Source organism: Streptopelia decaocto (assembly GCF_964273445.1).
Source record: "Streptopelia decaocto genome assembly, chromosome: Z".
Lineage (NCBI taxonomy): Eukaryota > Metazoa > Chordata > Aves > Columbiformes > Columbidae > Streptopelia > Streptopelia decaocto.
Genome location: NC_138657.1, coordinates 38,876,298 through 38,904,019, shown reverse-complemented (window position 1 = coordinate 38,904,019; position 27,722 = coordinate 38,876,298). Strand labels below are relative to the sequence as shown.

The 27,722-nt window shown below is 43.2% G+C and overlaps 2 protein-coding genes across 6 annotated transcripts in view; one reads left to right on the top strand and one right to left on the bottom strand.

Annotated features, from left to right (window-relative positions):
• Nucleotides 1-510: 510 nt before the first annotated feature.
• NIPSNAP3A (nipsnap homolog 3A) lies at nucleotides 511-7,160 on the top strand. The gene is made up of 6 exons (XM_082075333.1): nucleotides 511-748; nucleotides 1,705-1,912; nucleotides 3,794-3,955; nucleotides 5,500-5,649; nucleotides 6,036-6,122; nucleotides 6,233-7,160. Exons 1-6 carry the CDS (start codon nucleotides 548-550, stop codon nucleotides 6,307-6,309), a joined length of 885 nt encoding a protein of 294 aa, XP_081931459.1. The 5' UTR covers nucleotides 511-547; the 3' UTR covers nucleotides 6,310-7,160.
• Nucleotides 7,161-8,761: 1,601 nt separating this feature from the next.
• Nucleotides 8,762-27,722, bottom strand: part of ABCA1 (ATP binding cassette subfamily A member 1) — a 98,006-nt gene continuing 79,045 nt past the window's right edge. For 4 of the 5 annotated variants that reach the window (XM_082075329.1, XM_082075328.1, XM_082075331.1 and 1 more), the window contains 25 exons: nucleotides 27,642-27,690; nucleotides 26,608-26,721; nucleotides 26,113-26,264; nucleotides 25,526-25,650; nucleotides 25,052-25,150; nucleotides 23,671-23,860; nucleotides 23,420-23,514; nucleotides 23,007-23,039; nucleotides 22,343-22,448; nucleotides 21,583-21,657; nucleotides 21,003-21,172; nucleotides 19,889-20,066; nucleotides 19,227-19,342; nucleotides 18,994-19,138; nucleotides 17,624-17,747; nucleotides 17,000-17,129; nucleotides 16,746-16,866; nucleotides 16,502-16,564; nucleotides 15,934-16,040; nucleotides 14,937-15,078; nucleotides 13,607-13,741; nucleotides 12,846-12,949; nucleotides 12,626-12,718; nucleotides 12,201-12,444; nucleotides 8,762-12,000 (listed from right to left, as the gene is read on the bottom strand). In XM_082075329.1, coding sequence (XP_081931455.1) covers nucleotides 11,860-12,000; nucleotides 12,201-12,444; nucleotides 12,626-12,718; nucleotides 12,846-12,949; nucleotides 13,607-13,741; nucleotides 14,937-15,078; nucleotides 15,934-16,040; nucleotides 16,502-16,564; nucleotides 16,746-16,866; nucleotides 17,000-17,129; nucleotides 17,624-17,747; nucleotides 18,994-19,138; nucleotides 19,227-19,342; nucleotides 19,889-20,066; nucleotides 21,003-21,172; nucleotides 21,583-21,657; nucleotides 22,343-22,448; nucleotides 23,007-23,039; nucleotides 23,420-23,514; nucleotides 23,671-23,860; nucleotides 25,052-25,150; nucleotides 25,526-25,650; nucleotides 26,113-26,264; nucleotides 26,608-26,721; nucleotides 27,642-27,690 — 3,051 coding nt within the window. In that variant the 3' untranslated portion in view covers nucleotides 8,762-11,859. The remainder of the gene's footprint in view (nucleotides 12,001-12,200; nucleotides 12,445-12,625; nucleotides 12,719-12,845; nucleotides 12,950-13,606; nucleotides 13,742-14,936; nucleotides 15,079-15,933; nucleotides 16,041-16,501; nucleotides 16,565-16,745; nucleotides 16,867-16,999; nucleotides 17,130-17,623; nucleotides 17,748-18,993; nucleotides 19,139-19,226; nucleotides 19,343-19,888; nucleotides 20,067-21,002; nucleotides 21,173-21,582; nucleotides 21,658-22,342; nucleotides 22,449-23,006; nucleotides 23,040-23,419; nucleotides 23,515-23,670; nucleotides 23,861-25,051; nucleotides 25,151-25,525; nucleotides 25,651-26,112; nucleotides 26,265-26,607; nucleotides 26,722-27,641; nucleotides 27,691-27,722) is intronic. The other variant, XM_082075332.1, reaches the window with a different exon arrangement.

Sequence of the window (27,722 nt, the reverse complement as noted above, 5' to 3'; positions counted from 1 at the left end):
CAGCTGCAATGGGGTGCCAGTGCTCAGCACTGAGCATTCCTGGCATAAAGCTTGGATTTACCCCAAAAAATGCTACAGAAAAAAGCCACAGGGCTTTCTTCTGGAGGAGGACTGTGGGTGGAAGATTTGTGTCCATACATTTTGAAGTTTGATCCTGCAAATGCTGGAGGCCCGGTGACTTACTGACTTAATTGCCCCAAGGCAACCTCTGGGGACAAAGAGTTGCAGGTGTCCTCAAGCTATCAGGCTGCTTTTTTATTGTATTCAGGCACTCAGGTAGAGACAGAGGTACCACATTGTAGGCATCCATCCATCCATCCATCCATCCATCCATCCATCCATCCATCCACCCACCCATCCATCCATCCACCCACCCACCCACCCACCCATCCATCCATCCACCCACCCATCCACCCATCCATCCATCCACCCACCCATCCACCCATCCATCCCACTACAGCGCAGTAAAAAACAGGACTTAAACACCCGCCACCGCGGTTCAGTTCCCTGCTGACCAACGCAGCGGGGCGGGCAGCAGAGGCCACTCATGGGCCGTCCCCCCGAGGGAGGCTCCACCGCCCTGGCCCGCCCCCGGGGCGGTCCGCCCGTCCGCATTTCCACGCAACCGCCGGCGGACTGCGGCGTTTTCCTTCTGCCCGGCCCGGTGCCCGCCATGCTGCCCCCGGGAGCGCTCCGCCGGCCCCTCGCCGCCGCCGCCCGCCTCGCTCGGGCGCGGGCCCGCCCTCCGGTACCGGCTGCGAGCGGGGCCGGCGCTGCGAGCCGCGGGGCGGGGCGGTGACGGGGGGTGCGGTGGGTGTGGCGGGGGCCGGTGCTGGGGTGACGCGGGGCCGTGGTTTCGTTCGACGGGGGCGTGTCTGGGCCGGCGGGGGCGGGGTCTTGGCCGATGGGGGCGGGGAGGGGCGGGGTCTGTCGTTGTCGCGACATCCTCGGTAGGGGGACTGTTTTCACGCAGGGGCGCGCCCTGTGCTGAGCATCGGCCCCTGATCTTCTCCAGAATGGTGTGACAGGTTCCTTGGAAAGGAGAAATGATCCAGCAGGAGTCCAGTATTTAATGGAGCAGCAGAAAACATCCAGTCTTCTCTTGCAGAAATTTGCGGTTAGATGGGTCACTCACTGGTGCAAGATTACTGTTTGTTCAGGACCCTGTGCGGATCTGTAAATACTAAAAGGAGCTGTGACACATGGCAACCAGCGCTAGCTGTGTAATACTCTAGAGGATCGTTAGGAAACAAGACCTTTGGTCTTGGCCATCGGTGTTTTGTGGCTTGAGCTATATGGTGTACATGGTTGCTGATGCTTGTAAAATAAGACCTGTCCAAACTCCATCCCGCAGCCACCTCTGTGTAAATATGGGCTGAGGCCAATTATTTGGTTTGGCCTTGATTTTTCTAGTTTTGTTTGTTCCAGGTTATTGAGGCAGTTGCAAAAGTAAGCATATTCTTGGACTTCTGAAGGGTTTTATGTTATACGAATAGAAAAACTGTTCTTGACCAGCTTTTGGGAAGCAGCCAGTGAAGGGTAAGAATGCAGACTTTCCAATCTTGTGCTTGAAGGAACCAGTCTTTTCCCAGGCATTGGTATCTTTTTCTTTCGCCAACAATATGTAATTTGCTAATACTGGTGTAAGGTAATTTTCTTTATTGAGAATTAGTTTTAGTTATTTTTCTTAGTATTTTCTCTCAGGTACTCGCATCCCTTGCTACAGGGCCTAGGCAAAATAATAGCATTTTCTACGAAATCCGTACATACAATATTAAGCCATCGAAGATGAAGGAATTTGTGGAAGTTTGCAACAAGTACTTTCACCTTCGCACAGCTCACTCAGAGCTGGTGGGATTCTGGTCTGCGGAGCTGGGTGCAATGAATAAGGTGGTCCACGTTTGGAAGTACGGTATGCTCAGCATCCCTTGGTGCTGCTTTGCTCTCTCTCTGCTCCCTGTCTCCTAGGCAAGTATGCAAGAAGAATGTTTACCCCACTTTTATTTGCTGCTCTTACTGTAAGAACATGTCCCCAAAACATGTGTTCCTGTACTAATTACTGACAAGAACATTGCAGAGCCTGTCAGCACAATTTTGACATGCCAGGGTAAGAGGGTTAGAACTGGACTTAAATGGCGACCTCTGCTCAAAATGGGTATAATAGAGGAACTGCCACAGAGTGCTTTGTTCATGGTAAATATTTTTAACTTTAACTTTTTAAACTCCTGAACCACAAATGTCTTCAGAATTTCAAAGTGGATGGAAAAACTTTTGAGGTGTCCTTAATAATACATACAAATGCAGACAATCCACATGCAGTCTGTACATGTTTATATGGATGTATAGTTGTTGTCAAATTTTAGTTCAGTATAACAGTCACTACCCTAAAACATGGAGCGTGTGGTTTGTGTGCTTAAACTCCTTCTGTAGCTGGGCTGTGCTGAGGTGGGAGCTGATCCACCAGCTCGGGATACCCAAGCGTGCAAAGTGTTTCATTGCCACTTCAGGCTTCGTAGCAACAGGCTTCTTGCAGTATAATCAGCTTTTTATGTTGTTGGGGTGGTGAACAAGAAAAGCTACCACTGTGTGAGAAACTAGGTGTGAGGCCTGTGCTCTTTGCAGAGCCCAAGGGAACTTGATTCTTGGGTTATGGAGAGGTGGGAAGGTGCACCAGTATCATTTTTTTGTCTACCTGCTGCAGTCTCAGACAAATCTGTATGCTGAGACAGAATTTTGTTTCTGAAGTCCTCAGTCCGGTCATTGAAATCCAGCATGTTCACAGTATCTACTTAGAATGAAGAGTCGCATACATCTATGGTTAATAAATTGTCTTGTTTCTCAGAACTTTTAGGCTTCGTCTATTGTTTCTTTCTCTAAACAAACAAATGAAAGATTTAGTAATCTCTGAGAAACCTTTAAAATGCAAAACTAAGGAAAAACCAGTAATTTTCTTTTCCTAATGGTGTCTACATGTGTAAGGTCAACATCCTTTCTCCTTGACTCATCAGCCCTCTGCTTATATATTTTCAGTAGTTAAAACTTAGTATATTTTTCTCTTAGTTCCAAGGCACTAGTATTTCTCAAGGTTCTTCCCATTCTCAGATGATGGATTTTTCTCTTATATAATTGAAAGCTGTCTGCATAAAGATACTGTTTAAGATGCCACTGCAGCCTAACCAATTGAAATTCAAACACACTCAATTCAGTGAATTTACTTTTAATTAAAAAAAAATAAAAAAAGGTTTAGATTTGGGGCATTTCACATTTTTTTTGTGCAGCTGAACAAACAAACATTACTTCTACATGTGTAATTTTAGTGTCATTTTATACAAGCAAAAAGTCATATTTTTCTTTTTTTTTGTTTTTCTCGGTAGCATAATATTCCCTCTGAATTTTCTGTTCCACTGCACTCCCTTATCTGCTGTGCTTTCTCCAAATCTCCTTATCCCTATAGTTGCTACACCCAATAGTCCCTGCAGATGCCATAAATGAATTTTTCTTAACGGTAACATCGCTTAATATATTTTAACGTTTTTATAAAATTTACTGGAAAATTTGATTTGGCTTGAAACCATTTAAATCTCAGAGCTAAAACAAAGATTTTTGCAGAATTTAAAGGAAACTTGCCACATCTGCTTCGAGCTAATACACTGTTTAAAATTGTCAATGTCAGACTAACTTAAAAGCAGCTTGCCTCCTTGTAATTATACATTTTGATTGACTGGTGTGACATTAAGTGTGGTGGGTTTTTTCTTTGTTTTTTTTTTTTTTATTCTTTTTTCCTTTCTTGCAGATAATTTTGCCCACAGAACTGCAGTCCGGCAAGCACTAGCCAATGACAAAGCCTGGCAGGAAGCATTACTCTCCCGACTTCTTCCCTTGATAGAAAAGCAGCACAATGAGGTTGCTTATCTAGTACCCTGGTGTCAACTGGGGAAGCCTCCAAAAGAAGGGGGTGAGCTTATCTTCTCTTTTGCTGATTAAAGGTATCGATGCTGACAGACTAACAAAAAATGGCTTAAAGTTTAAGCCAGGTATTACATGGGTTTATAACCCTTTATGTACCAAGTTCATGTACCTACACTCAAGTGAAAAAGTTGACATAACACAGATGAGGGACAAAGTTTTTAAGGATTTTACACTCACACCAATAGCTGACTACAGTCCTGATCATTAAGGTTGTAAAAAGGTGTGTGAATTGCCTAAATGAACGTGTGAAATGGCAATGCTCTAGCAGTGGCCAGAGCAGGCACCCCAGACTCACTTTGTCCATCCATCAGTGTGAGGGCATTTCCTGGAGACACTAAGGCAATGATTGTTCTCTTTTACAGAGGTTTTCTTCTGTTTTATCAATTTGCTTTGATGTTAGTGCTTCTTTCACATAATAGCTTTAAGAAAAGAAAACAAGAAAAAACCCTACTTTTTAAAGAGACACGCAAGTCAAGCACACTTTATAACAATCACAGATTAGGTGTGGAAGCCCTGTCCTTACATAGTTTAATTCTCTGTGTAGCAAATGTGTTATTGATAGTATTGACTGTCACTTGTTTTATGAACATTTGCACACATGGTTGCATGGAATGACATCGAACAAGCCTTGCTTTAGCCCTCAGTGTGTGCACACAGACAGTATTTTTTGTTCTTTATTTCCCTGTGATTCTAAACTTTATGCTGTTACAATTGAATTTGAAAGCAGTCCAGTTTTCTCTTAAAACTGGAGAGCTGACTTTTCAACCACTTTATCTTTTTAGTTAATCATCTCCAGCCCACTGCTGGAGAATGAGACCAGACATACATTGCCATACAGCAAGTGGCAAACCTTCTATTAAAGTGTCAACAGTTGTGACCTGGAGTAACTATGTGAATACAAAGAAGGCATGTTACATGTCTTGTAGCAGGACTGAAATTTCTTGGTAAATCATGCCATTTGTCTACAAGCAAGGGAGATCGATTGGCAGAGCAGAGACGTTAATCTAGTGCTAGTCTGTCGGTTATGCCTTCAGATCTTTCCATGACCAATTGCCAGGAGTCAAAGGAGTTTAAAATCTCATAAACCACTTCAATGCCAGGAACCATCACCAGTCTTCAAAAAGACCACCTTGCATTGTTCAATCAGCCATCTAAATCCTGCAGATATGTATGAGTATTTGTGATTTCTGCAACAGTCTGAATCTCCTGAGATTTCCAGGCAACACTGGAAATTGCTAAGTTGGGCCTTTTGTGGAGCTCCATGTTCCCCAAGGCGCAGATACTTACATTCACACTCAAACTAGCTCCAGTTAGCAAGCTGCTTGCCTGTGCTCTTTTGAGTCCCTGGAAGCTGAGAGATGTTGTGCATGTTGGGATGAAGGGTCAGTTTTGTGTCTTGCTGCTCCCAAATGGCGAGGAATTGCAGTACTGCTTTAATCATAAAAACATCACTGCCACGATACAGTGTTTGAGAACCAGCATATTAGTTTGCTGTTCCTTCCTTGAGGTTGTCTTTGCATTTTCTTCCAGGAGTATATGAATGGATTACATTCCAGGTGAAGCCTGGTGGGCCAGCATTGTGGGGTGAGGCATTTCAAGCTGCAATCAATGCTCATGTCAACACAGGCTACACCAAGCTGATTGGTGTTTTCCACACAGAATGTGGATTACTTAACACAGGTACTACTCAATTTCTAATAGAGACTTTGGAATGGGAAGGGGTGGAGTGAGAGGCGCAAGCCCTTACCCTTGATCAGGATTGGCCAGCTTAATGAAAATGTTGGTATGGATCACCAGAGTCCTGCAAACAGTCCTTGAACGCAGCTTTGTGTATTGAGTTATAGGCTTAAGCCGGGTGCTGCTTTGTTAAGTGACTCTCCAATCTGATATTAAAGAGTAAATCCTTCTAAAGGCTCAGCAAAGGATCATGCCACCATGTACTTGCCTCGATAATTGTTTCTGCTAACTGCAAGGCATCTAGCAGGTGAAGACAGACTGCTAGGACTTAAACAAATATTGTATTGCAGCATAACAATATCCAGCTGACTGTATTTGTACTTTCTCAGTCCACGTGATCTGGTGGAACGAGAGCCCAGATCACTGGGCAGTAGGAAGGCGCAGTGCCCATGAAGATGCCAGAGTGGTAGCAGCTGGTAAGAGATCATGATTCCAGAGAACTCACTAGTGTTACCTGCATGCATGCTGACAAAAGTATTGTTTCTCATTGGATTACTGTGTTAATAAAATCTGCATTTAATTTCAGTGCAGGACAGTGTCAAATTCTTGGAGCCCCAGCAAAATATGCTCCTGATTCCATTTCAGTGCTCACCACTGAAGTAAACTTCTTCTAAAGGATGTCACTGATGGCAGAAAGGACAAAATAGAAGTACTGTCAAGTGCCATCACATGGATTGTCATACCCTCGTGAACCAAGCTGTTTTTCAGTTTACAATAAATGGATGTAAAATACTGATCACTAGCACTGTAAATCAGTAAAATTTTGTACCCTGTTAGCAATTGCTAAACAGAACTTAATGATGATGTTCCTACATCCCCAGGAAAAAGAACTCAAGCCATATCACTTCTGGCATGAACCACATTTCATCTGTCTTTTAACTGCTCAGTTCTTAAGAATTTTCTGCATAGCTAGATCACTCACCAAACCTAGTAAGTTAACTGCTCCCTTCCAACATTAAAGCTCAGGGCTGGTATAATTTTCATAACCTACATCTTGGCTATTGCATACTGGTTTAAAAAGAAATGCCCCCACATCTGTCACCCAGTTATGTTTTAATCAGACTTCTCACTGGAATGCTTTGTATTAATTTTAAGTAATGTAAAATATTAGTGTGGCTGGAATAGCACCTAGAAGGTGCAGTAGTGAAGCTGGCCAGGTACTGTATCCTGGTGAAATCTGCCATGATGTGAGCATTTATTCACAATCTTGTATAGTTCACTTCAGCCATTTTTCATTCAGTAAACACTGCCTCAAAACTGTTGGTTATACACATAACGCTTTGCCTTAGGTATTTTAATATTTGTTTAGGATGCTGAAGTTGCTTAGCACGTCTTGTTTAATTGTGCAGTCAAACTCAGCTGATCTGCATGTGCTTATATTCTCTGAAATACTTTTTGCCAGATTGTTAAAAGCCAAATAAATTTATACAAAGCATGATATTTTAGAGTTTACAGCTCAAGCCCTTACTCTTTTTTAAACTGTGAAATGATAAACCCTGTTCTCAAAGTACAGGATTTTACAGGCCCTCTATTTTGGTCAACAACAGTCTTGATAAATGTTGCTTCAGAAACAGTAAGCTGGAGTAAATGTAATAGCAGCAGGGCAGAGGGCACAAAGGCTGAAAAGTCAAACTTCACATACCATGGTACAGAGCACCCTCTTCTGCAATGTAAAGGTCATTAAACTGGCTTTTCCACAGATAATGACTGACCTGCAATGAGCAATTGAAGTATCTTTGTGCAGTCTGCCTAATTATGATTATTGCTTCTGTAAAGTGCATTAAGATCTTGCGGAAAGCACTAAAACCAGCTGTGGGCAATTATGCTTACATCAAAGGTAGGTGGACAGGATTCAGCTGCTGTAGTTAAGGGAGTATAATGTGTCCCAGCTCCTATATCCAAGTCTTGATACTCCCTCCAAAACAGCCATCCTTAGCAGGCTCAGGGTGGAACAAGCACTACTTCAGATAGCACTGTCTTCTCTTTCATAAATCAACTTTAAAAGGTATAAACAGCTGATAACCAATCACTACCACAGTGATTCACAATGTTGCCTTATGGCAGTTAGCTCAAAGGATGACTTTTTTTTAATGACAAAACCAGGTGTGAGTGCCAAAATTGTTTTATTGGTTACCGGAATGAAGTGAAGCATACTAAAAACAGTGCGGTTTTTTTAACGTAAAACTCTCTGTCACCAGTATTGAGAGTAAAAAATAGTCAGGATATGAGAGGTGTGCTTTATTCCAAAGTTTGTTGTTCTCTGACACGAAGTTGATAAATCAAACACCACCGGCTGGACACTAAATTAAAACAGGAAACCCAAGGCAACAGTTAAAATTTCCTATCTCAGGATGGATTTTCCAGATGAGTCTAACTTCAAGAATTGTTTGGATTCTGGAATTTAATTGCTTGATAGGGGACTACAGGCACTAGCAGACAAAATTTTTAACATCAGTTTTCCTATAAGCAATTGGACTGTTATTCTGCTTTCATTTGTAAATTGCTGTTCAAAAATCAACTTAGTCTTGACTGATCTTCCTTTAATTCGATATTAGCTAAGGATTAGCTAAGTTTATGGCATTTCAGCATCTTTATACTCAAATATAACTTCTTTGTCAATGAAACAGGTGTGGCGTATTTTTAGCAAATAGGAGGAACAATTATCAATAGTTGCAACACGATGCATTTCTATAATGTAAATATTTAGAGGCAGGTGCCTGACTGGGGATTTAAATATGCAGATAAGTTTGTCATGCTCTGCAGCTGGATTTGACAGTTACACTGATCACTTTTTCAGGACTTGCTAGAGACCTTTTTATTCACTAACTTTAGAAGCTTGAAGTAGCACTTGCCTTTCCATTCTTGTGCCACCCCACTTACCTGAAAAACATATGTGCCCAATCCTAAATTGCAGAGATACTGGAACTTGTTTGCACATTATGCATCAAAGTTGACAACAAAAAAAAAACCAGGCAAAACAAGAGCTTCTAACAAGCACGCCTCAAAAGAACATATACAAAAGTGACACACTGAAGACCATTGGTGCCATAATAGCTTTATTTTTTTACTTAATACAAGGCAATTAGAGTGCCTTTTAATACTTCACATAACAGTTATTAGCAAATACAAATATATATACTTTTTTGCTTTAATGAAAATGTCCATTTAAGGATTTAACTTAGAAATTTCAGTTGTGAAATCTCTCTAGAATTTTGCAAAGTCAACAGATATTCCAGTGCAAAAATAGATCCCATTACAGATAGCATAAAGTGCTTGGAATGAAGGACCAACTATAATTCAGGAGGGAAGGATAAGCACAAAGTGGTGGTTTATCCATGGGGAAAATATAACAACTCCTTACTGAAATACAAGTGTACTACATGAAAAGGGATGCAACATGTCAATAGTAATAAAGTTTAAAATAAATTAACACCTCAGTGCAGTTTCATTATCAAGAGTGGTTCATATACTGTATGTGACTGTAGAGTGATATTTCCCCAACACACACTTGAAAGAGTAAATTAGTGGCTCTCTGAACTTTTTCCCTGACAAATCTTCATGTGAGAGTTGCATTGTGTTGCCTGTTCAGTACAAACAAGCCAGATCAGAACTGTGAAATAGTTTGCTTAATATCCACATTTACTGTAACATTTTGTCATAGACAGCAAGACTCTGTATGAGCATGACAGTCACAGGGCCATAGGAATCAATAATCTCTTTTTGGTGGGGTAAGGAAAGAGGATTATGATTTAACTGTTGTTTCATGCTAATAATTTACATGAGCAGTAACAAAGAGCAAACCACAGCCCTTTCAAGATGCAATCTGAATCCTCCTAGAACTCGTTCTAGTTCTACACGCACAAGTTTGATGCAGTGCAGAACTTGAGCCCTTCACTTCAATGACTTAATGCTTATTTGTAACAGTGATTTTTTAGCAGTGGTAAGCCTGCTTCTTGTTTCAATAATACTGTAACATACCTGCAGCCTGTTATAGAGAAGTCATGGCTGTAGCTCAGCTGTTTAATAATTTTTCTGCACCTGGAAGTCTGGTGTATTTATCATCCTGTTAAGTCACCCCCAAAGGGTGACGATGCCATAAAGGTAATAATAAAGCATGTTTTAAGTGAGGTATACCAATCCCCATTAAACTCCTTTCTCAATCCCCTTAGCAACATATTATGCAGATAAAAAAAATAGTATTAAAAAGGCACTTCAGCAGAGCATGTAGTAAGCTCTTAATCCCAAAGGAGGACACAGCAGGGACTGGGAACTTGTGCTAAATATTTAACATTTTTTAAAAAATGCTGAATTGGTCAGTGTTGCCAAGTATACCTGGAAATATGTAATCAACCTTTGTCAGGCTTATGCCAGCCTCTTCACTATTTGTTGGGCTGCTACGGGCATTCACAGAAGAAAATGGTCCATGACTGATTCATGGCAGAGTAGTATCAAGAAGTAGTGCAGAACCTGTTTGGGTATTTAAGGCAGAGGCATGTCATACAGGAATAGCCCAGGAACTGCACTTGGGTTCAAACCACATTACTGAACCTATTTCTGAATAAAGCAAGACAGAGGGGCCCATAAGTTATACTCTCCCCATGACTGTTGTACAATGTGAACAAGAATTGGTTGTTCTTACTACATAATATCCCCTCTAATACTATTGTGGTTTAGTAAAACTGTTATCAACTGATGTAATTGTAGCACTACTATTTTGAACTCTCTTGTTCTTCCAGGGGACTTTTACTGAAGCAGTTTGTCACATGTATAGTAAGGGGATATTCTCCAGTTAGGGATCACCTAATGACTGAAACTACACTGCACAACAGAAGCAAAAGCTTACGTATTAGTCTAATGTTATACCAGTTTCCAAACAGGAAAATTTTAGGTGAACAACTTACAGTAATTGCATATAGTGGCTGATTGCTAAAGTCTGGAACTTGGTCAGATCATCAATGTAGCTAATGCTGAATGGACAAAATGAGAGCGTAGCATTACAGACATAATGTAAAGAAATATTGTGCCTGCAAAGATCAACTGAAGCACTTTCAATCCCTAATTAGGCTACCTACCTATTTAAGTCATAAATAATACTGTTTAAAAACAAAAAAGAAAACTATATCTCCTTTCTACTTTTATCTGGCAAAGCCAGAAATGGCAACATGCTTGTGCTAAGCAGTAACTTCAGATGATGGGTACCTTTCTGGTGCAAAGCAGGGGTTAAAGAGCAGATATTACATGTCTGAGTGACACCTCATGATTTAGAATTTGCTCTTGGCATTAGCAGCTTGTACAACTACTGAGTTTGCTGTTGTGGTCTAAACCCTAGGTCTGCTTCTCACCCACCTCCTACTACTAGGTGTTCATACAGCTGATGCAGTACCTCAAAGGAGCAGGAGAGTACTTAACCAATAACCTAATCTGACTAGGTTTTTGTGAAGTTGTGATGCTGGTGGGACAATCCTGTGCATTTGCAGGGTTCACAGTTCTGCGTATCACCACTTACATGATGGAGATGTATGGATATGATGGCCTGTCTCTTGCCATCCCATCCCATCTGCACAGTACAGTTTTGTGGGCCCAGATTTGTCACTAACTGACCTACACCAGGTTAGGAAAAGCAGCTCATCAGGTAAGTTTTCACAACCTAAGGCTACAACACTGGCGGTGACCTTCCTTGCCACTAACAGTCTTGGTGCATTCATTGCCAGCAATGGATGTAGCACCAGGAAGTTCCCACTCCTGACATGAATGTTTTAACGGCTAAAACATGCATGTCTAAAATACCTATAAAATATCACTGGCCATGATTCCTCAATGTACTATTTTTGCAAACCTAGTAAAAACATACTGCACAGGACAAGATACAGTATGGTTGAAAGCCCACAGCATCAGGTAGGTACTTTACCACAGCTTCAGAGTTATACTGTAATGAGCTAAGTTCAAGTCTCTCACTTGAGAACAGTACAAGACGACTCCATGAGGCACTGCCCCTGTAAAGGAATTTTGTTTTCATTGCATTGAATTGCATTGCATTGAATGGTTATCAGTAGAGTGTCCAGTTTTTCTCTTCCTTTAGCTTCTCTGTGGGAGTATCATATCCCAGGAAAAGGAAGTTTGCATTCTGCTCATAATTTCTTTGCTGAAATTGGCTCACACACAACTTTCTTTTACCTTCTCATCTTGCAGGAAGGAATTAAGGATTGCAATGTCTACCACAGTCTGATTTTTGTGCAATGACAGGTCCTTAGTGTGGTCATCATCACTTTGGTCCTTAGCAAAATTTACAAATACCTACAAGAAAAAAGGCCAAGTCACACATCAACTTGGATTTTCATTAATTCAGGGCATTTTATACATTTGGCTTCCTGAACTATTCATAGGATTCAGTACTCTACTTTGCCAAAATGCCCTTAAAGATAGTTCCAGTAAATTGGTGGATTTATTCCTATCACTGCAAGAAGTTTTTGGCATACAGGCTACTAAAAACTTACTTGGTCAAGTGTGGTCTGAGAAACGGAGTAGTCTTCTATGTGGAGTCTCTTTTTGTTTTGGGAGAGAATACTGAATATTCTGGCCAGGGAAGATAGTGAAGAGGGAAGCTGGTACTGCAGCATATTCCGATGCTTTTCCTTGAGGACACTTCCAGGGAAGGCATGCCCAAAGAACTCCTCAACAGGCTTCAGGTCTGGGTTTGCCCCTGCAATTCTCACCACTATGGTGTAACCATCTCCAAACCTGTAAACAAGATGGCCAGCACAGGAGTTAAGTCCCTTTGAAACAGGAGCACAGCTTAAAATCCAGTAGCATTTCCCATAGCCAGAATAGCAACAGGAATGCTGCAGGACAAACAAAGTCTGACTGTATCTCCCTAAACACGCAGACAGCTCTGTGGTTTAAGTGGAAAGAAAATAGCTACCTGTTCTTTAGATGCTGGACACTGCCCAGACACCTGAATCTGCCATTGACCATTATCGCCATTCGAGTGCACAGGGCTTCACATTCTTCCATGCTGTAGGCACAAGTAACTTCATTAGTGATGCAAGCAGCAGTGAAAGGCAGAGCAGCCATGCAGAGTTCAGCATCCATCTCTGACAGATGCAAAAGCCAGGGTATGATACAATTAAACTGCTACTTGCCTGTGAGATGTGAGCACCACTGATCTCCCCTCTTTGATTACACTCAAAGCACAGTTCCACAAGAAACGACGTGCTTTGGGATCCATCCCTGTTGTTGGCTCGTCCTGAAAACAGATACAAAAACAGGTTTTGCTGTTACGTTCTACCAACAAATACCTTATCTCTGAAATGACCCGTCCATTCTGATTATGCATACTGGAAATGTTGAAAATAACAAGTTCAACTGATTTTCTAAAAAGAGAAAATAATTTATACTCCAAATCTTAAATTAGGAAACATCTCTTTCAGAACTGAGAAGTACTGCTTATTCTGCAATTGTAACATGTTGAAATATGCAGTTATAAAACAAGTTAAAGGCAATTGGTGTGTTTAAACAGAACACTTGACTACTTTCTCTTGCACTATGAACTTCAGTAATTCTACAGTTTGTCCTTGATTTTAATCTAAAGAATCTTGAAATATTTATTTCCAATTTTCTTTTAATTATTAAAAACAAGACTGATTCTCCTGCACAGTAAGATCTACTTGTGTCCAGCAGGAAGGCTGTTATTTTTTGTAGGTATAAAAATCTTTGCAGCAGTATTAAGGTGATGAAGGTGTTACACAGCTGGCAGTTTGGCATCATGTTCAAGACCTCCATGTCTTTAGTCATTTTTAAAAAACAGAAACCTGTAGCTTGCACCTACATTTAAACAGGGAATCTTTATTGCTCTGTGCTCACATTTAAGTAACAAATTATGTATTTAAACATTCAGACTCACCAGGAACACCACAGGTGGCCCTCCAATGAGGGCAATGGCTGTGGAGAGCTTGCGCCTGTTCCCTCCACTGTAGTTCCCAGCATATTTTTCTCCATATTTCACAAGACCCAGTTTCCGAATTGCCCACTCGCCAACCTACAAGAGACAGCACAACACCATTTTGAATCAAACACACATCTACACAGTCATGTTTTCCTCATGAGCTTTGGCTTTAAAAACATTTTCAGAAGGGCCACACATCTGGGGATCTAATGTAGCACGGACACGGGTTTTGTTTACCTCTAAATCAGGATATATGCAATCCTGCTGCTGAAAATGAAATGGCTGCAGCTTACTGGCCAGCAAGCATGAGTTCAACATCAGCTGAGCCATGTTAACCACTGGTGTAGTGCTGTTAGCATCACTGGCTTTAGCTAGTGTTCCAGTTGCTGTGGGCTTGCAACAGGGACACAAGTCACTACTGACACACAGCAAACCCACTGTGGTGCATCTCAGCCCTTCAGACAGATGGGGACAATCTGTTTTATTATTCAGGAGTATTACTCCTGGTGCCAATAGGCAGACATTATTGCCCTGGGGACTAAAAAGTGTTAGGGGGAAGAGATTCAGCTACTACTCAGATCATACCCAGGATGGGGTATGATTTTTCACGTGGAGCTGGTGGGAACATCACACAGAGGAACTTGCCAGCAACCTTTGAAGGAGCTTGCAGTTTTCACCCATCATCGCTACTCTCAAAGAAGAATTCAAGCTACCTGGAGGACATATCCTAGGCACTGGATCTGGCCCTACCCAAAGCACTGGGTACAGATGTCATATCTACAGCAATTAGAGTGCTGTACAGTACTGGCAGCTGTCATTAATTGCCTAAAGACTGTTGGTGTAACCCTATGTCTGAATGCTGAAATAGCAGCACTTTAATGATGCAGTACAACCAACTGGAAAGCTGTAACAGCCAGCATAAGGCTTCTGTTAAGCTGCAGAGTGCTTGTTCCCTGGGTCTTTGAAGAACAAACACTCAGCAGCAGGTGAGATTCTGCATGATCTGCAGCTCCACAGCCCTTAAATTCTTAAAGAAAGGAAGTAATTCAGTGGAGAAATGCCTCCACTGTGCAGGACCCAAAGTATTTGCCATTTCATTTAGTACACTTCTCTAGGCAGCACTGAACAAATACAGCAACTTCGGTTTGCCCTGGAAGGAAAAGGGGCAGATTTCACCAATACAGGATCTTCAGTGGCTTCACATCATGGCATGACACACGTTGTAGGGACAGCGCACGTAAGCAGGAATAGTTCATCACTGGGGTGGGTCCTATGGTGTTGCATTTACCTTGCATACTTCTTTCTCTGGAACACCCCTGAGGAGTGCAAAGAACTCCAAGTGCTCTCGCCCTGTCAGCAGTTCATTAACAGCATCAAACTGTGGGCAGTAGCCCATGTTCTGATGGACTTCCTGGATGTTGGATAAGATACTGTAAAAGAAAAAACCCTTAGTTAGGATTTCACATGTACACACTGCTATTTTAGGCTTTAAATGGAGAAACAGTAAAAGAGTGGTTTTAGAATCATAGAACAACTCATAGAATGGTTTGGGTTTGACGGGACCTTAAAGATCATCTAGTTCCAACCCCCTTGCTGTGGGAAGGCACACCTTCCAGTAGACCAGGTTCCTTAAAGCCCCATCCAGCTTGGCCTTGAACACTTCCAGGGATGGGGCATACACACCTTCTCTGGGAAACATGTTCCAGTGCTTCACCATCCTCATGGTGAATAACTTTTTCCTTATACCTAATCTAAATCTACTCTCTTCCAGTTTAAAGTCATTACCTTTTGTCCTATCCCTAAACGCCCTTTTAAAAAGTCCATCTCCAGCTTTTTTGTAGGCCCCCTTTAGGTAGTGCAAAGCTGCTGTAAGGTCTGCCCAAAGCCTTCTCTTCTACAGGCTGAACAAACCCAACTTTCTCAGGCTGTCCTCACAGAAGAGAATCACTGAACTAACAAAAATACAAGATCCTAAAAGTCTGTCCTGGCTAAATTATTTTTTTTCTCTTCAGATCCCAGCCTTTTTTTTTTTTAAATATGACATTTGAACGTGGGAGTACAGGTATTTAGAAGTGACTATCAGACTAAACCAAATTTTCCTAAGCCACTGAAAAACTTCACAAGACTTAGCAAAGGGCTGAAATAAACTCCAGGAGTTGAAAAGGGGAAAAGTGTGGCAGAGGTTAGACTTGCTGGAAGTGCAACAAAGGCTCTGAAAGCTGGAGGAGAAAGCAGCAAAGAACCTGCTTTGATACAAAGCAGAGAAAAGATGCACAGTCTTTCACCTGTTTCCTTTGAGGAAAGCTTCTCCTCCTGTGACATCTGTATCACCAGTTAGCATCTTAAAAGTGGATGACTTGCCAGCACCATTTACTCCCAAGAGTCCAAAGCACTGGAGATACAAAAGAGCAGATGAGCACAGTGTGTTTGAGAACAGATTGAACGGCATAATTTTCAGCACTGACTTTCAGCAAACTTGCCCCTCAAGATACCTGGAGGGAATCTTAAGTGTATTTACAGAAAAAAAAGCCTCCCAGACTTTCATTTTAATTAGAAATCTTTAGGTTGGGAAAAAGAATGAACTGTGGTGTCACCTTGGTGCAGTTGCCACCACAGCATATCTGTGCCAAACACTGGAGGGTAGCAGAGTTTGGCCTTTGGTCTCAGATACAGAGTTCAGTACCTTCTTCAAAGGCAAACAAACATGGAATGAGAAACTCTTTCAACTTCCAGGCAATTTCCTTTGATGTAATGTGAACATAATCTGTTCCTGATCTTACCCCACCCTCTGTTGTCTGTTGCTCTTAAATACTGCAGTAATAGCAAAGCAATGAATTTAACAGATAAGCTTACCTCTCCAGGGGGAATTCCCACACAGATCCTATCAACTGCTGGCTTTCGCTTCATTCTGTAAATCTGAAACCAGAAGCAAAAGAGTGATAAGGGCAATGTCAAAGAATTATAAATAGAGCCATACATATTCAACACTCCAAACATGCTCCAGTTTTAACCCTGCTAAATTCCTCTGAATGAGGCTTTTGGTGAACTGCATGGTTTTGTGCCAACAAGTCTTAGGAATGCAGAACTGTCCTGTCACCTTGGTTAGCTCCTTGATTTCCAAGATGTCACTCTGTCCTCCTCCGCTAATTATCCTCTGTCTCTCTCTGTTTACATCCTCATCTTCATCATTCACAGGAGGCAGCTTGGCATAGACAGGCCTGGAGAGAGCAACATGATAAAGCCTTAGCAGAAGATGACAAGGCCTCCATAGTTAATATTCTCCCTGCCTCATGGGGAACACAAATGAAAAATTCATCTATCTGCAGTACTGAAGTGGAACAGACAACCTACCTGGGTTTGATGAAGAACCTGTACTGGATGAGCACCGTGATGAGGAAGAAGACAACACCCTCTACTGCCATTGCAAAGAGGTTCCTTCCCACCAGGTCCCATGACAGAGGAGACACAAAACGATTTTCTCCTGCCAAAATGAGATAAAGAGCAGAGTCACTTTTCCAGAGCAACAGGAGCAGGCTAGCCTTTCTTCCCACAGACCCCACCAAGTTGGGCACCACAGCAACTGGAGAGCAGCCAGTATGATGAGGAAACAGGCCACATGAGGCAGCAGTTGTGGCTGTATGCACATTTTTACTGTGGCAAAGTTGGGACTTGGGGCCAGAAAATTCAGTTTGCCAAAGAAGAGCTAGGCCACCTTCTCAAAAGGTTAGTAAAGCACAGAAAGACTGTGATTCAGGCCTGGTATCTGCATCCCAGAAAAAAAAAATCCAGCCTTCCAGAATCTCAGCCACTCCTTACTCTTAGCCTAATGATCCCCACCATTCAGTTGACTTTATGTGTACTTGTGTACTTTCAGTTCCTGAAAAGTCAGAGGAGCAAAGGGTGCTCATCCAGGCAGACTCAAGCTTTCCTTCTTCAGTTCAGGCCACCATTACTGTGATACACAATTTCACTTACCAAACCTCTCCAGAGCATCAGCCATGGCCTGGTTTTTCACCATGTCAATGAGCCCCCGTCCCAGGCAGAAATGGGGGAAAATGAGGAAAACAGACTTCAGGATGTCATTGATATTGTTCAGCTTCTGTTAAGACAAAATCAAGTGCCAATGAGCCATATGAGCAGAAAGCAGCCACCACCTGCCAAGTATGACCCATGTTGTGATTGTCCCCTACTTCTCTCAACACTGCAACCCCACAAAAATTCAAGGGTTAGAAATGCTCTCCCATGAGCCAGTGCCATGGCTCCTCTGGACAGTCAGTGTTGTTGTGTTGCTCAAGACGCTAATAATACAAGCAAACCACACCAAAGGAGAGGTTCTTCTGAACGCTCAGTCTAAAATGCAGCATCTGCAAATGGTAAGGTACAAAAAGGCCACAGGTTGAAGAAACAGGAAAGTTGTGCTTGCACAGACCAGTTGTCTCAGTGGCTCTGGGTAGCCTGTCCCTATCCCTTAATGGAGTATCTAATCCTTTTCCTTTGTTGTCTTAGGCTACAGGCTCAACTGACAGCAGCCTGACGAGAGGTTCTTGTTGTGCCAGGCACTCAGCTTCAAGCATGTACATATTTTCACTCAACTAAAACACGCCTTGTAACAAAGGAGACCATCATCAAGGACTGCCTCCTTATGTCCATAGGCAGTGGTACAATCAACAGGTAACTTCCCTAGGGTCAACCTCTTCCCATAGGGAAGACTTCACACCAGTGTGGGTCAAGCATGGCCTGCTGCTACATCTTGTGTTGCATACAGGCATGAGAGGAACTTGTACCTTCCCCAGTAAGCATCTGGTTTTGAAAAAACTGAAGCAAGGTGCCTAAGTTCCCAATATGGTTAGAGAGGTATCTGTCACAGGAAGCAAAACTAAGGGCAATTAAATGCTTGAGTGCTTAACATGGCCTGTGGTAGACAGAAACCATCCATTATGAAGAAAACATAGGAAATGCCATTTGAACACAAGACTTTACATTTTTTTTTTTATCCTAAAGGTGACTGAAAAGTGGAAGAGGTTGCCAAGAGAGACTGTGGAGTCTCCAACCCTGGAAACGTTCAAAACCTGATGGCCCTGTGCAACCTGCTCTAGCTGACCCTGCTCAGAGGTTGGACTAGACAATTTCAGGATGGCCCATTCCACCTCAACTATTCTGTGAACATTGCTAAAGTAGGCTTTAACCTATTTCCATCAGGACCTGTGTTTAAACCACTGCAGTAGCTAATGGGTACAGGCCAGGGCTAGCCTTTCTGCAGAATTGGCTGCTAAAGGCAACATGGCACCAACATGGAACTAGATCACAGCAGCACAAGACAGTGAGGAGCTTCTGGTGAAACATACATTGTTGGTGAAGAGCTCCAGGACGAAGGTGGCCACACTGCCATTGATGCCAATGAAGAGGTTCACACTGGTCAGCACAACATATGCTGTGCTGGGGATTTTGAACACGAAGGAGGCTGGATACATGAGAGGGGTGATGGACCACCTGGCAAGAGGAAAAGCAGCAACATCATGTAAGCACCTTCCAAGGCTAAGAGCCTTCCCAGTCATACTTCTGATGAGAAATCCCTTACCCATAAAGAAACAGAAGGAGAGCCAGCACAGGCAAGTTGGAGGAAGACACATAGGACTTCTGCTGGAAGCAGATGAAGATGATAATGACTAGTGTGGCTGGAACAATGTAGTTGCACTGGAAGGTGAGAAATATGGCTTTAGATTTGTTTCCAGATGACAAAAAAAAAAAGTGAAAGGTGTCTTTCTGCTCTGAACAAATGCTTCTTCAGTGTCCCCTAAGCTGTTGCCCATGGGAGACTCTTAAGAATGTCACATGTGTGAACTATAGTGTAGTACACATACATTTAGATTTCTTAGTCCCTCTGGAAGAAGTCTATAGACTCTCAGAGGTTCTGGACAGCACAGGCTGAAATAACCTGTTTTGAGTAGAGCAAAATGAGGGGCTACACAAGCAAACATTTTGGGGCAGGTATTTTAAAGTGACATAATAAATGCTGATGACTGAGCTTATGGTTTCCCTCCCATCCTCTGTTAAGTGCTCCTTCTTCCACTTAAGTGAACCATGGCCCCAAGAGAGTAAACACCTAAGTTACAAGCACAGCTGTTATTTACTGACTTAACGTGGTACCCACTGGCCCCAGCTGTACTTTGTGCTTTAGTGCAACAGACATCCTACAAATATGGAACAGACAACAGTTCAGCACAGTTGCAAAGCCCTTACCATATCCCAGACAAAGTTGGCCAGCCAGTAGATCACAGGCTTCACACCACTGATGAACTGCAAGTGTTTAGCCTTGCTGACCCGTTCCTGGATAAGGAAGACCACAAAGCTGGCAGGAACAAAGGACATGGCAAAGATCACACAAATGGAGACTAAGACATCCACGGAGGTGGTCATTCTGGACAAGAAAAAAAAAAAAAAAAAGAAAAAAGCAAAGTGTTTGTATGCTGGTGCTGACTCCTTTGAGATGAAATGAGGCAGCTCATGGAGGACAGTGCAGAAACCATTTCTCCTTCTGCTGTCCTTGTTTTGCAGGGTAAAGGATGACCACATCAGGCTGTCTTAACTGCACAGTTTTTCTCCAGACATATATTTTCTCCAGACACATATAACATACGCAACATACACAGTCTGTTGACATTTCAAGGATGGCACCACAACCTGGAGATTGGTTGGTAAATTCAGCATAATTTCTGCCTTTATTACCACCACTTCATTACTCACTTAATGCAATTCTTGGGGTTGTTGAGCGTTTGTCTTTTTTGTGTGTGTGTTTTAAAGTTCAGAGGTCTCTCAAAGTCTCTGCTACTGCTCTAAGATTTGAACGATGTATCTGCAGACAGCTTGTGAGTCCTGACTCTGGTTGTGGTAGCAGTGGCTTAGTCAATGCCTACATACAGTAAGCCCTGTGCATTATGGTGTGCCTTCCAGCTTTAGACAACAGGCAAAACTAAACAGGATCCATCAATGGGTCCTAGTCAAACAGTGGCACCTTGGAACAAAAGAATGACCATATTCATGGTGAACCACCTTTCTGGCTATGTCTGAGAGGAATTTCCCAAGCAGTAGAAGGTCTGAAGGTTAGACTGGTTCTTAGAAACTGCATCTTCTGCGGACTCAGACAGCTTGCACAGCAACTGCTGTTCAACAGCAAGTGCTCAACAGCACATGTTGCCACCTGCCCAGACCACAGAAAAGAAGGCCAGCACATTAGAGCTGAAATAGCACACGCCACTGAGTGTCCACCTGTGAGGCTAAAACCTCGCATGTTGCCTGTTTCCAGTAATCAGCAGTTGGTGAGTCTAAACCCATTCATGTTCACATCAGGACTTACAGGGCCACTTCAGAGAGTTGCTGCTTGGTGAGGTTGAGTGGGTGATTGAAGGCAGTGATCCCATAAGCACTAGGGTTTTTGTCCTGCTGCAGGTTGGCCCGAAGCATGGCATTGTTGATCACATTCAGGAAGGAGGCAATGGCATGCCAGCCCTTGTTGTTGAACCACACCTGCAAGAGATGACATCAGCATCAGAAAGGCACCAGGTACATGAGCTACCCAAGAGGCACTCCTGAGTCCTGCAGAACATCCTTTCCTCTATGGAGGGCATATAATTTCTTTCCACATCTCTACAACTAATTTGCTCAGGGACAGAATATACAGTTTGATCAATAATCACCAGAGGCTGCTGGAAGCTAGCACTGAACTTCTGGGCTTTAGACCTAGACTCCAGGGGAGAAACAGGTCTTGGGGAAACACACACGAGAATACAAGATGCGTTTGCTCCCCTAGCAAACACAGAGAGCTCTGGTCTGCACAGCTGTCCATGGCAAACCACTGGGACTTTGCCAACTGAAAATAACTCCAGGTTACCAGAGCTTCGAATAGCAGGCACAGCAGTAAGGATTGGTTAATTTACCTTCACGTTGTTTTTTGTATCCAGGCCTTTCATGAAACTTGACAAGCTGTTGAGAAACCGATCTCCAGAACTCCCCTGCAAACAGCAAATAGACCATTACTTCCCCTTTAAGATTACCTTTATTCATGTCCTGGAATCTAGTGGGGGTCACGCTTTTTCACAGCTCTGACAGTTTTCTTTCCATTCTGCAGCCTGTATCCACCAAGCTGGAGGTGATAAGAAGGCTGAGAAACTGTAGCCTTCCTCCCCTCTTTCTTTTCTGCAGTCTCACTGGTAAGAGAGGTCAGCCTTAGGCCTGCTTTCTTCCCAGCAATAAGTATTAACAAGGGTTGCAGGCAACCTTCAGAGACATTGCAGCCCACAGGCAGCCTCTGAATAAAGCAGTGGCCCAAATTATCTTATGAGCCAGGGCAGACTCAGGACAGGAGGCCTCAGCTGAGGTTTTGTATGAGGTGGCAACCACTTAATTCCTCAAGACAGCCCACACTGTCCTGCCATGAAACACCCAGACATGTCTGTCATCCCCACTGGGTTGCACCTGGTATTGGGAAGAAGTCACATCAGCAATGCACCCATGTACCAAAGCCTTCTGCTGCTCCCAGACACCACCCTGGGAGATCCCAGCTCAGAGGCAATGGGGAAAAGCCACTGAGCATAGCTAACATACACATGCTCCTGATTTTATGACTTCCAATTCATCTTTCAAGTAACAAGACTCTGACATTAGTGCATTCTGAGCTTCTGGGGGACAGCTGCTCACCTGGGCTAGCTCCAAGATTTTCTTCACCTGCTTAATGGCATCAGTGACTTCATGGCTTGGGGGAAGCATGAGGGAACTGCTGGCTCCCAAGGAAAAGCCACCATACCTGAAAATTCAGATACAAAGTGATGCAAAGACTTAAATACTCACTGACCTCCATAAAATGCCATTCCTCCTTCCTCCCCAGATGTCTCTTCTTCCTGTACTATATTCAAGGCAAGTGTCTACACTCTTATATGTAGGGATTATTTTTATGATCTTACACTGCTGCTTAGCCATGATGCCTCCTACTCCTCCTTTCTGGGGTTAAATACCCATCTTATGGCTGCTCAGTGTGCTGTTCCATTTAATGAATGCAGCTATCCCCTGCTGCAGGACATATCCCTGCCTTCCTTGCTTGAAAGAACAGTATCTCCCAAGATGGAGTATCAGTAGGCCAGTACTGCAAATTGTTTCAAGTCAATACTGTTCTCTGAAAAAGGCAGACATACTTCACAGTGATGTAGTCCGGGTTATCCCAGTTTATCCCTAAACATGCTTCCTCAACATTTGGCAGTTAAGAGTCAGACAAAACTAACTGCAAAGCAGGGTGGGTCTGTCCTGCTTAATACAGTGCTCAAGGGTTATTGAACACATACAAACAAAAGAAAAGGCAGTGACTCACCTGAACTCATTCACCCAGATCTTATTCTTTAAGCTGTAAAAACAAAGAAAGCTGATGTATAATACATGGAACAAGAGAAGAAACAGATCTACTAGTGCTGCAGGCACATGGCCAAGGAAAAGAGTGTAACGGCCTCTCATATCTGGCATCTGTCCCACCATTTCTATTTGGTGTAATCCCTGGACTCTGTCAACAAGGCTCAGTACACCTCCTCAGAGCTGCCACAGCATCACTAATAGAGCAGAAACATCATCTGAGCTGTGGATCACAGCAGTCTGAAAGGCTGAGTAGGTCTGGCTCACTGCTAGGGGTTTGGGTTGCCCAGGCTTATTTGCCTGATCTGTGCAGAATCCCTCATACAGCAAGCAGCACTTGGTGAGGGCAAGAAGGAAGGGGGTGTATTCAATAGCTACCTTTTCCCAATGATTTGTGCGTAAGTCTTCACTAAATAGTCCGATATATTGCGGCCTGTCAGATTCTGGAGGATGTCAGCAGTGTCTTGCTCACGCTGGTGTCACCAGAGAAAACACAGATAAACACCCATCAGAAAATGCAGATGCGGACTTAAACACAGAGTGTAGTGCTGCACACAAGAATCACACCCAGCCACCCTGCTCTCCAGGAACATCCCTCATCATCACAGTACCACTGAGCTCTCTCCTACCTGTGGGGGTGGCAGCCCACCTGCACCAGGCGGGCACACAGGCAGCATCTTCTTGATCTTCTCATTGCTGCACTCACAAGATGGGGAAGGGTTCTCCATGCTCCAGTTGCCTTTCAAGAAGATGTCCAGCACTGAGTCTGGGACTGAAGTGGTGGTCCATTCCCTCTGTCCAACAGTGCAAGGAGTATCTCTGTGTCAGGAAAGAGGCAAGGCAAATACAGTTTTCAAAACAACTATGATGGGCTTTGCTTACAAGCCATATAAATAACAGACACCACAGTCTCCAGAAGAGTCAGGCTGTTTTTCAAAGAGCCTGAACTCACTGAAACAAACAGCTCAGAGCAACAGAAACCTGCAGTTTGTAACACATCCCAGTGCCAAAGAGACCAAGGTTGGCCAACACTGAGTAGTGCTGGACACTCCCCTCTTCTCATTTGCTCCACAGCATGTGAGTGCTATACTTCAGTCAGTCCCAGCACACAAAACATCCAAAGTTCAAGAAGCATCTGGGTGATGCTTTTAGTCTTATGGTTTAGTTTTAAGTAGTCCTGTGAGGAGCAGGGAGTTGGACTCAATGATCCTTATGCATCTCTTCCAACTAAAGATACTCTCTGATTTGAAGATCATGTTAGACAATTTCTTGGATGACATTTCTGCCTTTGGAGTACCAGAATACTGCTGTCACCAAAGGCAGCATCAGTGGGAAGCCTCTTCACCATGCCCCATGGTGGAATAACCCAGCTCCTGTATCTGCTTTGCAAGATACAGATTACTTTTCACCACCGGCCAGAACGCAGGGCTCCTTGCCCCCGTTCCCATCATCCTGTGAACAGGAGCTGCAGTTCTTCCAGGCCAGAGACACATCATCCTGGACTCCACATACCCCTTCTCCACTTACACCCTGGATCTTCAGTGATTTGCCCAAGGCCATGCAGCAAGTCAGCAGCAGAGCTAGAAAACAATACCAATGCTGTCTGGCTCTTCACTCTTTCTACTGTTGTTTGTGGGGGTGCTAACCCAGGTTTCTAGTGCAGCTAGAAACAAAAGATTGTGGAAGGGGAATAGCTATAGTCAACAACATACAGCAACATGACTACATCCTTTTCCACATTCAGGAACAAACAGTAATCCAAGGAAGAGACTACTGTCTCCTTTCTATCTGTCAGTAAGGACTTGCATTCAAACCTCACTCCCACACCATGCTGAGGGCTGGTAATTTTCTAAAAGGTTCTGAGCAGAAAAACTGAATGTAATGGCAACTCTTTCAGCTTAAACTTTGCTCTGGCCATACATGACTATCATTCCCTAGAGGTGGCTAAATCTACTGGATGACCAGAAGCCACGACTGGGCTTCTTCTTCCCAGCCCAGAGTTCTACTTACGGGATAGAGTGTCCCTGCATACAGCGTGTCCCAAAACCTGGCTTATTGAGAAGTGCATCCAAAAGCCTCTGAGTACCTGCATCTTCTGGAGCATCATTGCTATGGGTACAGCAGAGAAACACTATCAGATCAGTGGGATAACAGGCACACAGCAAAAGCAGCAGCAGAGCAAGGCTGAGAGCACAGTGAAAGAGCTCAGGAAAATCATGTGGGTGGAGATTTTCCTTTGAAGAATGCTTGGCCTAGGTCTTTGTGCATAGTATTAATGGAGTCACAGCACTATTCAGGAATGGTTATGGCCTTGCCAGTAGTTACAGTTGGGATTTAGAGGTCCAAAAAGAAAATACCAGGACTCTTGAGCTAAGGACAGAAAACAAATTAAAACAACCTGGTAAGGAAACCAGGTAATTCATGTTTGTGGAGAAGAACAGAATTACAGGATTTAGCAACACTTCTAGGCCACAAGAAACGTACCTGATAAAAGTGTACTGCTCATCATACATCCAGGGCTGTAATTCCAGGCTAGGATACTTCCCAAATGGAGGAACGATCAGGCTGAACATGAGAGCAATACACACAAAGACAGCAGGCAGCACAATCTGAAATTGCAAGGAAAGAGCAAGTCCTTTTTAAAGTGGATGTTCCCAGAGGCACCAGGAACTATGTGTGAGTCACTTAATGGATCAAAATTTTTTGAAAGTTTCCCAAGGAAGGTCTTTGCTATTTACACCAAGGCATTACTGGACACCAATACAAGACCTATCCTAGCATTCAATCACAGCACTGAAATGGGATGCAGAGGATTCAGCCTATAAATGCTGCTCAGGGCCAAGTTTGGATTTGAACCTCAGCTGCATCCTAGCTGTGCAAGAATACTGTAACCATTTGGTCATCATGTAATGCCTTTCACTTGCACAGGCTTCCTTTTGCTCAGATATACAGTGAAGACCAGTTTCGGTTATCTGTATTCCCTTGATGTTTTCTGCCCACCTGAAACTGAGTACAGTGCATGGTCCAGAGCTGACCCTGCTGGGGGACCCGCACATGTCGGGTGCTCTCACCTGAGCAAAGAATCCCTTGCGGCTTCTCTTGGCAATAAGCAGCCTCTTCCACAACAGAGCCATGAACTGCTGCTGGGTGAGCTTCCAGCCCTTCATCTGGTAGGAGCCTTTTCCATCCATGCCACTGAGAAGGTCCGTCTCTCTGGATTCTGCTAGCAAGAAGAAATGACCCTCATTAAAAAGCTCAGAGATGTTCTCTGGGCACTTCTGTGCTGGAGACACAGGATCATGACTGGAGCAGCTACTCTCACTCATCAAAAATAAAAGAGTATGGTAACCAAAGACAGCAACAGAAATTCACATAAATCCATTTTCACCCTTATCTCTCTGAGCCTTGGATGGGAGGATTGAGCAGGCTGTGGATACTGCACTGCCCACTGTTCTTAAAGGCAAATAAACTACCACTCCTTCGGCATTCTAAGCCTTAAAATTTGCAGTATTTATAATATGAAAGAGTGTTCGCAAGAAGAAAACAGGCTTGAGGCCCAGCAATACCTGGATCTATGTCTGAATCATTAGGATCAAATGCATCATCTTCTGTAAATGGACGAAGGCAGCTCTGTCTGTCTCCAAACACACGCCTGTTCCTTCTGGCTGGCAGTGTCCCATCTGAAACAAAGGCAGTTATGATTATCTGAACTGTTTCAGTTAATCTCCAATTAACCCCAGAAAAATCAAAGCAATATAATTTTCATTTTCCAAGTCTTCCATTTTAAAACTGAGGAGCTGATCTGGAGTTAATCCAGCACAGGTAAAACAAAGGATGTCTCCCTACAACGGTCACAGGTTTTATACACTATTTTTCTGTGTGCTGTCCGAGAAGCTTCTTCCAGAGCAGTGGACACTTGTTTTTCATTTATCCATGGAAGCAGCAAGCTGCTGTCACTGAAAGACAATTCTTCCTTACTATGCATATGACTCCAGGCACCATTTGCTAGCACTAGTTTATCAGAAAATGCTGGCATAAGCACTTAGTGCAGTGAGCTGCTCTCAGGAAGAAAAAGCAATTTGATCCCTACTGCAGTTTGACCCTGTCAAGAGTTATTCTTATTTCTCAGAGTAAACAATAATGTCAGTCAAGGAATTCACAATACATTCAAACACTAGAAACTCTCCACTGTTATAAAATAAACATGCTACCACTGAGCCAACAATAGTCACAGTATATACAAGGACACATTAAGTATATTAAGAACAGCTATTTTAGGTAATTGAAAATATTAGCACTGAAGAGTTCCAGTTCAGTCCGAAACAGGGCCTGTCACACCTTGGCATGTGTCACCATCTAGCTAGACATGCTGCTATACACAAAGGTCACCCACCTGCCCAAGGCTGGGGAGATCAGGAATGCTCCTCATTTGAGATACCCACTAGACCCTTTATTCCCCTGGGAGCTACACCCTGCACCAAGATTTTATTTCTGAACTATTTAGGCTTGGTCTGCCTTGTGATAAACAGCACAAATACCATACAAAAGGGTACCTCCCTCTGAAGTCCCCTTCAACACTGCACAAGACAATTACACCCACCTGAGGTTTCTGCATCCACACCACTGTCATCAGCCACTTTCAAGAAAATCTGAAAAGCAGTGATAAGTGTCAGTGAAAATT

What these genes read in the sequence shown, in the direction of transcription:
- NIPSNAP3A (XM_082075333.1), top strand. Translation starts at nt 548, where the DNA reads ATGGGCCGTCCCCCCGAGGGAGGCTCCACCGCCCTGGCCCGCCCCCGG. An exon ending in GGGCGCGGGCCCGCCCTCCG is followed by an intron (nt 749 to 1,704) that starts GTACCGGCTGCG and finishes ATTTTCTCTCAG; the next exon opens with GTACTCGCATCCCTTGCTAC. An exon ending in GGTCCACGTTTGGAAGTACG is followed by an intron (nt 1,913 to 3,793) that starts GTATGCTCAGCA and finishes CCTTTCTTGCAG; the next exon opens with ATAATTTTGCCCACAGAACT.